This window comes from Carcharhinus amblyrhynchos, chromosome 2 (genome assembly GCF_965287045.1).
Source record: "Carcharhinus amblyrhynchos chromosome 2, sCarAmb.v2.hapA, whole genome shotgun sequence".
NCBI lineage: Eukaryota > Metazoa > Chordata > Chondrichthyes > Carcharhiniformes > Carcharhinidae > Carcharhinus > Carcharhinus amblyrhynchos.
In genome coordinates this window covers 71,105,005-71,120,900 of record NC_137325.1, presented here as the reverse complement: position 1 = coordinate 71,120,900, position 15,896 = coordinate 71,105,005, and the positions used below count along the sequence as shown (strand labels likewise).

The following is a 15,896-nucleotide window of genomic DNA, read 5'->3' as shown; positions in this document are numbered from 1 at the left end:
ATCTCAAACATCTGCTGGTATGTCAAGTACTGGTTTTTAAGTCATATCTTATTTCAATTTCTTCTCTCAGTAGTTTGCCCTTACCCCATGCATTATAAAACAAACACTTTGGATGGCCGGCAACTTCTTGCAAGGCATCTGTCAATGTCACAGTTAAATTGACAGTAAAACTGAACTTTTATCCCTGTCATCTCTTTGGGGAAGTGCCCTGACTGTATTCAACACTATTTTGTGATGTTGGGATTAAAATCAAGAATAGACTATGCCAAAATTACAGAAGGAAGTTCAAATCCTATTAGACTGAATTGTACTTCGTCCATCCCAGGCAACAGGGAGCACTGTTCATTTTCTGAAATGTTTCCAAACCAATTTCACAAAATTGCATCCCTCATGGGAACTTGTGCCTGCAAGGAGCATGTGTATTGGGAGTTCCCTTGGGGAGACCACATGATGGATGTTGACAATGTATCCCTGTGGTAATTACTATATATGTGGTAATACTATTTTCACACCTATTAATTGTTTTTGATCTGCTACTCCAGTTATTTACGCTTATGTTCTAGTTTTGTAAGAAATGGAAAAATAGAACAATAACTTTTGCTCTGGATGGAGTCATGAAACAATCTTTTTATCTCGCAATTGTTACAAAATCAGGCAGATGGGGTGAGAGTTCTGTGTTCATTGGCTGCAAAGATCTTGCATGAAATGAGTTTCCAAAATTTATAACAAATTGATCCTAAAAGCCCTAAGTTCCTCAGTACATCCTTTTTAGCAAAGAGAGTCAAAGTGTGCATAAAGCAGTGCTTATCACTTTAAATTAGTAAATAGAAATATGTACAAGTTGAATTTAGCGATCATGATTACAGGGCCATGGGCTGGACTACTCAGTACGAGGAAAAATTCTGACTGGTGATTCGCGAATGTTCTGAGTCTGGAGCTGAGAAAAGTTTCTGTGACAGGCTGAGAGCTAGAACTTGTATCTAGCTGTGTGTAATGCAATATAAGATGACTTGTTGGCGATATTTGATGTTAAATGCAGAAAATAGTCCTGTCATAAGCACAAAAAGAAACACTGAAAGTGTGATATAAAAAAACTACCATATTTCAATTATCTCAGATACATCATATGATGTATTCACATGGTGTTCATATGAATCACTTCTTGAGGTGTTCATTTTATTTGAACTGTTTATATCATATTTAAAATGATCATTTCTAATTGTGTGTGTATAATTCAAGTGCCAACCAATAGAGGATAATAAATTCCACACTATTGACCTCATCCCATGTTATGCACCGCAACAAAATAAAACAAGTAAAGTTCACACCAAGACTACGGTTACTTCTAAATTTGTTGCATCTTCGTAGTCCAGTAAGAGTGCAAGGTATCAGCTATTTAATCCTTTCCAAGGCTAGGTCTAATCATTGTGAGAGAGGATGAAGCATTGCTGTTGACTAATCTTTAATAGAGTAGTGCAAATCTTGATGTTCATAGAGGTGGACATTTGATGATTGAAATTCTGAGTGAGCTGTTATCATTGGCAGAAGTAATTAAAAATGGAGGCATGGGTTCTGTCATCAGTTTCAAGAGGTGGGATTATTTGCATGTTTGGGGCAGGAACTTCAGTGGCATTAGGAACTTAAAGCAGTGTTATTCAAACATACAGATAAAATACCAGAGATGGGAATATAAAGCTCTGCAATTTAAGGGTTTTCAGCTCCTCAATGAACTATCAAAGCAACCGATTGTCTGTGACAAAAGAAGTTGTGGAGCTTTCTTTGGGACCCGAGAAAGATCAATGTCAGCCTTTGAGGCTGTTAAAGGATGCACTGGATGGATGTTCAATGGAATAGCATGAATTCCTGCAGCTATGTCCCCTTGGCATGGAGAAGGCAGTGGTTGTGGGCCTGAGTTAGATGCTCTTTCAGAAAGTTGTGCATACAGAATAGATCAAATGGCCTTCTTTTGCACTGTAAGGATTGTAAGCTGACTCTGAAGAGCATCAGAGTGAGACTGCCATCGCCAGACAGTCAGTATCAAATTCCATTCCCGTAATTTCACTGGTGCTACATAACCCTTGAAACAACAATTTGGTCTCTGTCCAGAGCGAAAATGTGTGATGTCCAGTGTGATGACTTCGCCACAACAAGAACATGTTGTGATATTTAATCCTCTTTACTTCAAAAGATATTGAAATACAGCACAACGTGTACTCAGAACTGGATTCAGCAAGTTACACAGCATGCTCATGAGCTGATCTTTCACCCTGTGGGTGTCCAAGAGCCCCTGGCTGTCTTCTTGAGGGGGAGGGACAGCTGCAGTGAACTAGAGAAGCACTACCTCCCCTCTGGCACTGCCAGCAAGAGCCTTGCCAATGAACTGCAGCTCCTACAGCAGTACAGGACAAAAGTCTTGGACCACAGTCTCTACAGTGGTTGCCACCCTACCAGTGTTGACCTCAGTGTATTGTTCTGTTGCCGCAATCACCTCTGCCTGAAGGCAGACAGACTCCATCATGAATTGCAACCTAAGGAGTGCAGAAGATATCCCTTCCTGATTTTCCCGACCTTGTCTTTGGAGCAACAGTAACTGAGACACAACCCAGTCCAGAGGCTCCTCATCTGACTCAGACTCAGCAGATTCCTGACCTCCAGCAATGCTCTGGGTGTCTGCACCCTTGGATGCCCCAGCCTGCTATGGATCAGACAGTGCGATATACACACCAGATTGTGACCTCAAGGCTACTCTAGAACTAGATCTCACTGAGGTATGTGTCTTTGCGCTGGTACAGGGTGTGGGTGATGGTGGAATGGATGATTCAGAGGTTGCCTGCCAACAATGCAGCCATGGTTGAAAATTGTTTTTCCCAAGTGCCGCATTACATGCCGGAAAAACCCACCATTGCCATTGGCAGGCTAAATGCTACTTTTTCCGCCCGAAATTGGACTTTGCCAATTTCTGAGATGATTCTGTACTTGGTCTTTAAATATTTGGTGTGAAAGTATGAATAAATAACCCTCTTTATTTAAACCCACAAAAGTTTGCTGCTGTTATTCAAATTACTCAAAGTGACACAGGGACATAGACACACCTCACTTTCCAAAATCACACTTACAATGAACAGTAAGTGAAGAGAATTGCAGGGTTCAGTTAATGTCTCCTCCCCTGTCGGTAACTAACTACGTTGATGATAATTATCCAGTGCTGTAACCATACAAGTGAATGTACTTCAAGGGAGTTCACAAAGCAAACGTCGTTGGCGGATATCATCTTGGAAAATCTGGACTGACTGCATCATCTGATTAACAAACGCTTGTTACTTAGTAGTTGACTGAACAGGCCTCCTATTTCATATTTAATAGCGACAGTGGACTTTTTGTCCAAATATATCTGGTAGGATATTTCACCAATGACTTACCCAGGAGAAATATTTTTGTAATACAGACTGCCGGAGGGCTGTAGACAGATTGTAGTCTTCCGAGCTGTGATGAACTTGGTGTGCTGCCCACATGATATTCACTTCTGCAACACAAAGCAAAAAAAAAACATTTCTCAACGTTGCAATATGCAGAGAATGACGTTAGTCAGGAAATTTGGTTTCTTAATGTTGGTTTTACATTGCTTTAAGTACCATTTTGCATTCAAAATTGTACCATGCTGCAGTGCTAGCACTTTGATGAGAGTAACGGTGATCGTTCACGGGAAGCATGCAGAGCAGACAGATCATGTACCTTATTGATGCTGGCACTAATGCCATCTTCTAATATCGCACTGATGCACATTCTTTCAGCAGTAGCCCCCCCCCCCACACACCCCGCCCCACCTCCTTTAACACCACCAACACTTATGAAAGGGATCATCAACTATTTTGCACAGTGTTCATGACCAATTACAATTCCACAGATTTTAAAAGTCTGTGTCCATTTGAACTTAAGAACTAGGAGCAGGAACAGGCCATCTGGCCCCTCGAGCCTGCTCCCCCATTCAATAAGATCATAGCTGATCTTTTTGTGGACTCAGCTCCACGTATCCCCCTGCTCACCATAACCCTTAATTTCTTTACTGTTCAAAAATTTATCTATCCTGTTTTAAAAACATTCAATGAGGTAGCCTCAACTGCTTCACTGGGCAGGGAATTCCACAGATTTACAACTTTTGTGTGAAGAAGTTCCTCCTCAACTCAGTCCTAAATCTGTTCCCCCTTATTTTAAAGCTATGCCCCCTAGTTCTAGTTTCATCTGCCAGTGGAAACAACTTCCCTGCTTCTATCTTATCTATTCCCTTCATTATCTTATATGTTTCTATAAGATCTCCCCTTATTCTTCTGAATTCCAATGAGTATAGCCCCAGCCTACTCAGTCTCTCCTCATACACCAATCTTCTCAACTCTGGAATCAACCTAGTGAATCTCCTCTGCATCCCCTCTAGTGCCAGTATATCCCTTCTCAAGTAAGGAAACCAAGGTGTGGCCTCGCCAGCACTTTATACAGCTGCAACATAATCTCATTGTTTTTAAACTCCATCCCTCTAGCAATGAAGGACAAAATTCCATTTGCCTTCTTAATTACCTGCTGTACCTGCAAACCAACTCCTTCAGAAACTTACACAAGGACACCCAGGTCCCTCTGCACAGCAGCATGCTGCAATTTTTACCATTCAAATAATAGTCCATTTTGCTGTTATTCCTACCAAAATGGATGACCTCACATTTACCAACATTGTTCTCCAACTGCCAGACCCTCACCCACTCACTTAAATTGTCTATATCCCTTTGCAGACTTTGCTCTTCTATCCATCTTAATGTCATCTGTGAATTTTGACACACTACAACTTGGTCCCCAACTCCAAATCATCTATGTAAATCATAAATAATTGCAGTCCCAACACTGATTCCTGAGGCACACCACAAGTCACTGATCACCAACCAGAAAAACATCCATTTACCCCCACACTTTGCTTTTCTGTTAGTTAACCATTTGCAGCAAGAGTTGAATAACTTTCAGACTTGGGCTAATAAATGGCAAGTAACATTTGTGCCATATAAGAGCCAGGCCATGATCATATTCAGCAAGAGAGAAACTAACTATCTTCTCTTGACATTCACTTTCCTTACCACTGCTAAATGTTCTACCAGCAATATCCTGGGTGTTACCGTTGACCAGAAATTTAATTGCACCACCCACATGTATTTTAACCATTCTTTGGTTCCAAGGCTAATATTTTAATATTGTAGCTACAAGAGCAGTCAGAGACTAAGAATTCTAAAATAAATAGCTCACCTCCAAACTCCCCAAAATCTGTCGGCCATCTGTACAGCGCAAATCAGGAATGTAATGGAATACTTTCTAGTTGCCTACGTGAGTGTCATTCCAACAGCACTAATAAAACTCGGTACCATCCAGAACAAAGCCGTCTCTCTGATCAATGCCCTAACCATCATCTTAAACACTAACTCCCTTCAGTACCTGTTCACATTAACAGCAGAACAAGATGCACTACAGCAATTCACTGAGGCTCTTTAGACCACACTGCTAACCTGGGATCTGCAAAGGAAGTATGTTCCTCGCCAAGTCACACACCATCCTGACTTGAAGCTTTATTGACTTGTTTTTACTGCCCCCAGGGTCGAAATCCTGGGACTATATTTCTAACAGCACTTTGGATGTACCTACGCCACATAACTTGCAGCAGTTTAAGAAGGCAGTTCATCACCACCTTCTCAGGGTATTCCATGATGGGCAATAAATTCTGGACTTGTCAGCAAGTCTCTCACATCATACGTATGAATACAAAAGCTTTCAGGTTAGTTGCTAATTGTTTTCTCATGACTGAAGCTTCAATTGGAGGAGTGGTTAGTTTTTTTTAAAAGATGCTGTAGCCTACAGGGAGTGGTCCATCAGAGATTTTCATTTGATAAGTTCTGCCCCTGCCATTTGATCTTAGAAATGCTTCATACTAGTAGCCAATTCCCTTGGAATACAACAGGAGTTGAGATAAACAGAGGCCACACAGAAGTGGGCAAGCTGCTGTAAGAGGAAGGAGCGGGAGAAGGGCTCTCAGCAAGAGACCACATCTACCCAAGGTGTTCAGGAAGAAAATTTCATATCTAAACTTCAACAAGAAGCAGTCAAGATATCCTCACTGAAATCTATCACTTGCTGAAGCCATAACCACAAACTTAAAGCAGGGTGAGGACATCATAGCCAGTGGTTGTGAGGGTGACTGTGACCATGATCTTCCATACATGTGGTTTGTTCTGGTCATTGAAATGCAGCCAGCACAAGTTAGCAAAATTGTAAAAATGCAAATAAAGCACTGGGATTCATTCTGGGTGAATAGAATTCAAAAGGAGAGAAGTCATACAGGACCTTGATTAGGTCACGCTTGAGCGTTCTGCTGAGTTTTCACCTGTTTATCATAAAAAGGAGATTGGAGGCACTGGAGAAGGTGAGAAACAATTTATAAGAGTGATCAGGAAAGGCTGAACACGCTTGGGCTGTTTTCTCGCGAAAAGGGCAGATTGCGGATTGAGCTCGCAGAGGTCTTCAAGATTCGAAAGGGATTCAATAAAGCAGGCAAAAAAAAAATCAATTTTCTCATTTACTAATTGTGGAAGTGTCCAAAAATTAGGGACCACAAACTAAAATAGTCACCACTAATAAGCCCAATAAGGATCATGCAGAGTGGTGAGAATGTGGATTTTATCACTGTGACATAACTAAGATACACAGTGACATAATATTTACGGCACGGAGATTGGCTATTCAGTCCAAGTCTCTGCTGTATTAATGCTCCACATGAGCCTCCTCCCACCCTTTCTTAGCCAATTTTATCAACAGGCTTTGAAATTATTTTCTCCCATAAAGGTTTATATCACTTCCCCTCAAAGGTTAGCTTAATAAGTGGAGAAGTGGGAAGAATTATGTTTTTTGTGCCAGGATGGCTAATGCATTGGCAGGGAAGAATGACAGCATTAACTGCAGAGTAGAAAATACTAAGAGGATTAGAGCACAAAAATGTCTTTGTGAACTATGAATAGAATTAAGCTTCACTTCCAGGAGGTTGGGGGGGGGGGGGGTGGGGGTGCGGAGGGAAAAGGGAGGTTAAATCAATGATTCATGAGGAGAAGAATTTGTCAATATTACTGGTGAGCGGAAAAGGAAAAAAGCATGAAATTGAGGGGAAAGAGCCAGAAAAATGCCAGCACAAACTGGTGGACAGAGGCAGGAAACTGAGCGTCACTATAAAATCTGATTCTGCCATTTACAGTTACAATACAAATGAAATGGTTTAAGTTACAACCCATGTTCAACTGCACTTTTCGGGTAGTTCCTTTTTTTTTTAAAGATGTATGCTTATACTCAGGAACAGCACTTTTAAAAGTTGCTGGTCTGCTTTTGTTACTTTTCTAGCTTTGCACAGATGGGGCTTAAATCCACAACCTACAGCAGTCAACACTTAAAACTGATCAATTTTGTGTACAATGACAGCAGTTGGCTCTTGAGCATAGCTGCATCTACTCAGCTTCAACAACTGCCCTGAGTTAACAGTCAGGGGTGAAGCAAGGGTGCTTGCTGCTAATCACAAAGTAAGCCTCATTGCGAAATCTTGCCATGTCTGCAATGAGAAATTCACCTCTATCACTGTGCAGGTGGGAGTGCAACTGCTGGCAGTGTTCTTCACTGGGCAATCCCAATGCATATAAACAAGAATATCATTAAACTGTCGAAACAGTGAAACACATTAAAAGATTTTCACAACTCCCAACCAGGAAAAGCAAAATAAATAATTTACAACATTTTTTAAATAGTACAAATTAAAGATTGGAAAATGCACCTTGGGTGTGGGGAGAAGTTAAAATGTTGTTGCTAAAACATAAATCCTGGTTATTTACTAAAAGAATGGAGCCACAAAATTCCACTGTTTAAAGCAGAAGAATTTTTTATCCTATACAAGAAGCCACAAAGCACTAAATACTATCTATCTGTGCTCTAGTAGGAGAAGGGGTTAAACATGAACTAACAGGCAAATTGTGAAGAAATATAAACTATAAATTGCACATTTAATGGCAGATACAACAAAGACAGATCCAATAAATTGGTTCAGTCCACTCAGATTTTGGTGCCCACATCAATCACAAGACCTTCAAACTTGGTCTTCCTTAAAATGAAAACCAGCTTCTCTCCTTCTATCCCCAGTCGACAACAGCACACAACTAACCCAAGTTCCATGGACGTGATCCTCAGCACAAATGGTACATGTCTGCAGAACATGCTCAGCTTGGTCTCTGCCTTCTTCAACCTCCTTCAGATTGCTTGCATCAAGCCAATGGACTCATCAACTACTACTGCACAGCTTGGGCTGATCTGTACCTTTTTGTATCTTTCAACTAGGTCCAACTGCACTTCAGTTCGCTGTTGTTTCCTTAGAAACTGGGACGGTCAACTTCCTTTCTACATTTACCTGTTATGTTTTCTTTTCAGCTTTCCCTTTTCAATTCTGTTTCTATTTCAGTTAGGGTCTGCGTCAAACAGTACAAATTAAAGACATAAATTGCCTCACTTTTTTTTAAACTGTAGTTATGAATCACATCACCATCAAGAACCCAGTCACACCTGATTGAACAAGGTGAAACATTTTAATGGTGTTTTGAACAACCTGAAGCAAAAGGAAAGAGGAAAAAGAGAAGTTGTCATTGATTTTAATGACTGCCATCTAGGGGAGTGGTTCACAACACTGCCTGTTTCACAGCACAATTTCAGAATTTCTGTGCTAAGCTGCACATGCAGAAGTTGCAATTAGATTCAGAGCAATAATGGTGGCAAACACAAATAGTTAACTGTCAAACCCTTGCCCTCTCCCAAATCCAGCACTCTCCCCCACACCCCACAAAATCTAGCTTTAAGTTAAGAATATATTTGTTATTTTATATTGAATCTAGACAAATGGCTGCAAAATATTGACTGCCAATTCTATTTACAACATATCTGACCCTATGTCAACTTGGGAGGATGTGAGCAGAATCCTGATCTAATTGTAGAATTTGAGTGCAAAAATCTATTTCCACTTATTGCCAGTCCAAACATGACAGTAAAAAAAAAAAAATTCTCATCTCATAGGACATTCATTCTCTCATATTTTTCTATTTTCAACAAACTGAACTTTGGCAAGCTTCTGCCAAATATTGCCTTGAATCAACAGCAAGCATCATCAATTTTTATTAGCCTTTTACAACCAGATTATTTACAAGCTTCTGAGTGGATTTCACAAGAATTATGATTGTAATTATGTTTAAAATTGTCTGAAGTAATATTTCACTTTGCCTCGAGCCAGAGGCTCTTAATAAAATGCAAATTATGAAGATAGATATAGAAGTTATAATAACAAAACACAATCGTATAAACAAACACTTTTTTACACTGTTTTTTGTACTGTTATGTTTATGAAAACTGATGTTAAATAGCATTTCAGTTTTCCATTTTCTAACACTCTCTCCCAGCTTCACACCAGCTGTCACAGAGGGGAGATGAATTTCCTCATTTCAGGCTGTAGCTGTAAGTGATTCAATGTGCATTTATATACAACCTTCAATATAAGAAACCTTCTGAAGGCATGGGGAAGGACATGCATTAAGGCAAAGGCAGAGCAACAGCTTGCATTTTTATGGAGCCTGTAACATAGTAAAAGCTGCTTTACAGGAGTACTGTCAGACTGGGCAACACAAAGAGATGCAAGGGCAGGTTTAGCTAAAGCTGTTTTAAGGACTGTTTTAAGGGGGGAAAAAAAAGAGGATGGTTGCAAGGTTTAGGAAAGGAATTGCAGAACTGAGGGCCTAAGCAACAGTCACCAATGGTAGAATAATGTCTGCACATGGAAATCAGGCATGTGCAGGGGGCCAGGATGGGAGGAATGCAGCAATCTTGACTAGTTGTAGGACTGGGGGAACTTGCAGAGACAGGACAGGCCGGGATCCTGGACTTTTTTCAAAACAAGGATGTAAATTAAAAAAAAAACGAGGATTTTGCCAAACATGGAGCCAATGTAGACCTGTGAATAGGATTTGATGTGAGTTAAAATATGGGCAACAGAAGTTTGGATAAACTTAGGTTTACAGAGGGTGTAAGGTTACAGAAGATTGCTCATTAGGGCAACATTGAAATAGTCTAGAGATAACAGAGATGTAGAGGTGCCAGTGTTGGACTGGGGTGGGCACAGTAAGAAGTCTCAGAACACCAGGTTAAAGTTCAACAGGTTTATTTGGAATCATGAGCTTTTGGAGCGCTGCTCCTTCATCATGTGAGTCACCTGTTGGACCTAGGGATAACAAAGGCATGGATGAAGGTTTTAGTGGCGTTGAGGGAGGAGCTGAAGCGTGCAGTATCACTGAGGTAGAATTAGATGTCATATCATTATAGAACTCCTACAGTGCAGGAGGAGGCCATTCGGACCATTGAGCCTGTACTGAATCTCTCCGACAGAGTACTTTTCCCCGGTCCCTAACCCTGTAACCCACCTATTTATCACTAATCCCACTAACATACACATCTTGACACATTAAGGGACAATTTAACATGGCTAATCCACCTAACCTGCATATCTATGGTGGTGTTGAAATGAATGTGGTATTGGAAGCTCAAGTCAGCATGAAATAGGACACTGTGGGCTATGCAACATTTGTTACAACCTCAGACAGTGGCAAGGGAAGAGAGATGGAATCAGTGCCTAGGGAACAAAGTTCATTGTAGGGATTGAAAGCAATCGCTTTGGTCTGCATAAATGTTTAATTGGAAGAAATTCCTGCTCAGCCAAAACTAGTGTCAGACAAACAGCATTCTAAGTCAGAAACAATGGGGTCCTCAAGGGATGTAGTGCAGAAACAGAACTGGATGGATTAGTGTACACGTGGAAATTATTCTCTTTTTGAATGATGGTACAGATGCAGAAAACGGACGGAGGCCAATTTTAGATTCTTGAGGAACAGCAAGAGAAGCCTATGCAGCAGATTTTCTAGCTATGACTATATAGGAATGCAACCAGGGGAGGGAAATCCACCCAGCTGAATCACGTAGAGAACTGTTGGAGGAAGATGGCATGGTCAACAAGTTGACAAGGAGGCAAGACAGTTTACTATAGTCAAATGGAGGATTAATGAGGGTTGGCCACAGAGGTAACATTAAAATGGGACTTTAAATAAAGCACGTAGGTGAAAAGGTGGAGGATTTTGGGAACACCATTCCTGAGAGTAGGACATAGGGCACTGAAGTATTAATGGTGAACTGAAAATTGTGAAGACAAAGGCTGGAATTAAAAGAAAGGTACATGTATGGAGAGACGATGCCAAAGAGAGAATAAAAGAGAATGGTAATCTATTAAAATGTGAGCTAGATATACACTGTAAGCCAATAGAAATAAGTGACAATGAGACGATGGGTATAATGATTTAGATGGAATTTAAGTAATGTAATGGTGCATTTTCAGAGACTTCATTAGTGACCAATGGAGGATTTATTTACAAGGAGCTACAAGAACAGCAACATGTCTGCTGCTCGTTCTGAATGCCTCTGCCTAAGGGAATTCCTCCTCCTGGGAGATTCCCCACATGGAGTCCTGATTGGTCACCCAGACCAGGTGATCATTACTCTGCTGCGCTGCCCTTAAAGGAACAATCACCACAGGTAAGAGTGTTTTGGACAAGTTGAACTCTGCATGGAGGGAGGCCGATATGCAAAGTATTGCAATGAATTTGGAAGTGAATGAAATATGAATCATGATTTCTGCCACTGAAATCCTCATTCCAGTGTGGAATTGGCAATATTACAAGATAGAAGTCAGTGACTTTGCTTTCCATTGTTCCTTCACTTCCTGTGGGTTAGTGCATGGCTCCCATTTTTCTTGACTGTGGCTCTCTAAGAATTTTGTCTGTAGGTAGTCACAAATTAAGGTCAGCACCCTGTTATTCGCATAGTGAATGTTTGGTAAATATTTTAACACTGAAAAGATTCCTTATGTTTGAAACTAAAAATTCAGTTTTCAAACATTGTATTTAGTTTCAAATCCCAGCCCAAACTGGGAATGCACTAGATTCTCTTTATTGCAAAAGCCATCATCCTAAGTCTGAACCCTATCAATTAGATTACAACCAAACACTAAATAAGTTACGAATGAAAGGGGATCATAGATTTGTCGGGAATGTGAGCTAAGTGAATCAAAGGCTTCTCTCATCTATATTTATCTTTATGTTTGCAAGCTGAATACTAGAGAATTCCAGGTAGCATGGCAGCAGGTTTGTAACTAAAAACGCTCACACGATAAATTTCCAATCCCACCACGCTGTTACTGAGAGATGCTCTGGGCTACTGCCTGAACTGAGTGCAGATGGGCGTAGGGTTGACAGGATAAAGGAAGTGAATGGGTGGCTCAGGGATTGGTGTGGGAGGAATGGGTTCGAATTTATGGGGCATTGGCACCAGTATTGGGGTAGGTGGGACTTGTTCGGGCGGGATGGGGTTGGTCTGAATCGTGCTGGGACCAGAGTGTTGGTGAATCGAGTAAAGAGGACTGTAGACAGGGCTTTAAACTAATTAGGGGGGGGGAGGGTGCGAGGGTAGGTGACGCTACGAGGTCTAAAGTTAAGGATAGGGTACAGGTAAGGGAAGAGGCCGAAGATGTCCCAATTGGTGGCGTTACGGCAAATAGGGTCCAGGTGAAGGCTGGGATGAAAGCGCTTTATCTGAATGCACGAAGCATTCGGAATAAAGTGGATGAGCTGGTGGCGCAGATCGACACAAATGGATACGATCTGGTGGCCATTACAGAGACGTGGCTGCAAGGTGACAGGGACTGGGAGATGAATGTACAGGGCTATCAAGTGTTTAGGAAGGATAGGCAGGAGGAAAGAGGGGGTGGCGTAGCTCTGCTGATTAAGGATAGTATCAAGGTGGTAGCAAGGGATGATATCGGAGCCAAAGAGCAGAACGTGGAATCGTTGTGGGTGGAGATTAGGAACAGCAAAGGGAGGAAGACGCTGGTGGGTGTCGTCTATAGGCCCCCGAATAATGATCTGGAGGTGGGGCGGGCTGTTAACACGCAAATAAGTGCGGCGTGCAGGAATGGGACGGCAGTAGTTATGGGAGATTTCAATCTGCATATTGATTGGTCGACCCATGTTGGAAGAGGTGGGCTCGAGGAGGAGTTCTTGGAATGCTGCCGGGATAATTTCCTTGAACAGTGTGTGTTGGAGCCGACGAGGGAGCAAGCTATCTTGGATCTGGTGCTATGTAATGAGGCGGGTAGAATTAGGGACCTTGCGGTGAAGGATCCTCTTGGAGAGAGTGATCATTGTATGGTGGAGTTTCTGGTGCAGATGGAGGAGGAGAAAGTGGGTTCCCGGACGCGCGTCCTTTGTTTGAATAGAGGGGAGTATGGTAGGATGAGAGAAGAATTGGCGAATGTGGACTGGGGGAATGTGTTGGAAGGTAGGTCTGCTGAGGAGCAGTGGAGGATCTTTAAGGAGATCTTTCTTGGTGCTCAGCAGAAATTTATTCCAATGGTTAAAAAGGACAGTAGGAAGAGAGGTAATAAGCCGTGGATAACGAAGGAGGTGAAGGAAAGTGTTAAATTAAAAGCGGAGGAATTTAGAGTAGCTAAGAGCAGTGGGCGAGAAGAGGATTGGGAAAGGTTTAAATGTCAACAAAGATTGACAAAGAAGTTGATAAAGGAGGGTAGGAGAAGCTATGAGGCTGGGCTAGCACTTAATATAAAAAAGGATAGCAAGAGATTTTATAAATATATAAAAAGGAAGAGGCTGGCTAGGGTGAACGTTGGTCCTTTAGAGGATGAGAAAGGGGAGCTAGTGGTAGGGGATGGGGATATGGCGAAGGTCTTGAATAACTTTTTTGTTTCTGTCTTCACGGAGGAGGACGTGAATAATTTGCCGGGTGTTAGCGATGGAAAGGTGGTAGGAATGGAGGGTCTTAATGACATTACTGTTACTAGAGAGGTGGTGCTCGACAGACTGGAGGGGCTGATTGTGGACAAGTCCCCAGGACCGGATGGAATGCATCCGAGGGTTCTGAAATGGCGGAGGTGATAGTGGATGCCTTGGTGGTTATTTTCCAGACGTCGCTGGATTCTGGGGAAGTGCCGGAAGATTGGAAAACGGCTAATGTTACGCCGTTGTTTAAGAAGGGTGCCAGGCAAAAGGCGGGGAATTATAGGCCGGTTAGTTTAACGTCTGTGGTAGGTAAAATGTTAGAATCCATCATTAAGCAGGAAATTGTGAGGCATCTTGAAGGGAATTGCTTGATAGGGCGGACGCAACACGGTTTCATTAAAGGGAAGTCGTGTCTGACAAATTTACTAGAGTTCTATGAGGATGTGTCTAGGGCAGTGGATAGAGGAGAGCCGGTGGATGTGGTCTTTCTGGATTTTCAGAAGGCGTTTGACAAGGTACCTCACAAGAGGTTATTGCAAAAGGTCAGGGGACATGGAGTTGGGGGTAGGGTGTTAGCGTGGATAGAGGATTGGTTGTCAAATAGGAGGCAGAGAGTGGGGGTCAATGGGTGCTATTCGGATTGGCGATTGGTGACTAGTGGGGTGCCCCAGGGGTCGGTGCTGGGGCCTCAGCTATTTACCATTTATACAGATGATCTGGAGGAGGGAACCGAGTGCAGGGTGTCGAAATTTGCTGATGACACCAAGATTGGGGGAACGGCAAATTGTGCGGAGGGTGTGGAGAGTCTGCAGAAGGATCTAGATAGGCTGGGCGAATGGGCCAGGAAATGGCAAATGGAATTTAATGTTGGCAAGTGTGAGGTGGTCCACTTTGGTAGGAAGAATGGTAGGAAGGACTATTACTTACGTGGCGAAAAACTGCAGCAGGCGACGGTGCAGAGGGACCTCGGGGTCCTTGTGCATGAGTCGCAAAAACCCAGCTTGCAGGTGCAGCAGGTGGTCAGGAAGGCGAATGGGATGCTGGCCTTCATAGCGAGGGGGATTGAATATAAAAGTAGGGAGGTCTTGCTGCAGCTGTATAGGGCATTGGTGAGGCCGCAGCTGGAGTACTGTGTGCAGTTTTGGGCGCCGCACCTGCGCAAGGATATTTTGGCCCTGGAGGGAGTGCAGAGGAGGTTTACTAGGCTGATACCGGAGTTGAGGGGATTGAGCTATGAGGAGAGGCTGAATAAACTAGGCTTGTACTCGTTAGAGTTTAGAAGAATGAGGGGAGATCTCATTGAGACGTATAAGATGATGAATGGGATGGATAGGATAGAGGTGGAGAGACTCTTCCCGCTCAAAAAAGACAGTAGGACTAGGGGGCACAGCCTCAAGATAAAGGGGAGGCGGTTTAGAACGGAGTTGAGGAGGAACTTCTTCACTCAAAGGGTGGTGAATCTCTGGAATTCTCTGCCCGTTGAAGTGGTGGAGGCTGCCTCGCTAAATATTTTTAAGAAGCGGGTTGATGGGTTTTTGATAAGAGAAGGGATTAAGGGTTATGGGGAGAGGGCGGGAAAGTGGAACTGAGCCACGACAGATCAGCCATGATCTTATTGAATGGCGGGGCAGGCTCGAAGGGCTAGATGGCCTACTCCTGCTCCTATTTCTTATGTTCTTATGTTCTTATGTTCTTTTCCAAAATCGCGTACAGAGAGGATTTCTTGAAAAAAAGCTGGAAATCATCCAGATTTGCTCTTGCCTGCCATCTAGTGATAGGTTCCACTGTGGAATGGTTTCATTGTGGAAAAAGGCTTGTGAGCGAGCAGGCTGTTTACCTTCTCTGTGGGGTTTAGTGCTTGGCACTTGTTGAGAGTTCTGAGAAAGGCATTGTTATATCACATTAAAATGAGAAAAATTCAATAAAAACCTTTCTGAACTCTGAGACTGCAGCAAGTTTGAA

At 42.4% G+C, this 15,896-nt stretch overlaps 1 protein-coding gene across 2 annotated transcripts in view; it reads right to left on the bottom strand.

Moving 5' to 3' along the window:
- agmo (alkylglycerol monooxygenase) overlaps positions 1 to 15,896 on the bottom strand; it is a 306,229-nt gene that overhangs the window by 116,538 nt on the left and 173,795 nt on the right. For both annotated transcript variants that reach the window (XM_080216539.1, XM_080216531.1), the window contains exon 4: positions 3,420 to 3,523. In XM_080216539.1, the coding sequence (XP_080072665.1) occupies positions 3,420 to 3,523 (104 nt within the window). The remainder of the gene's footprint in view (positions 1 to 3,419; positions 3,524 to 15,896) is intronic.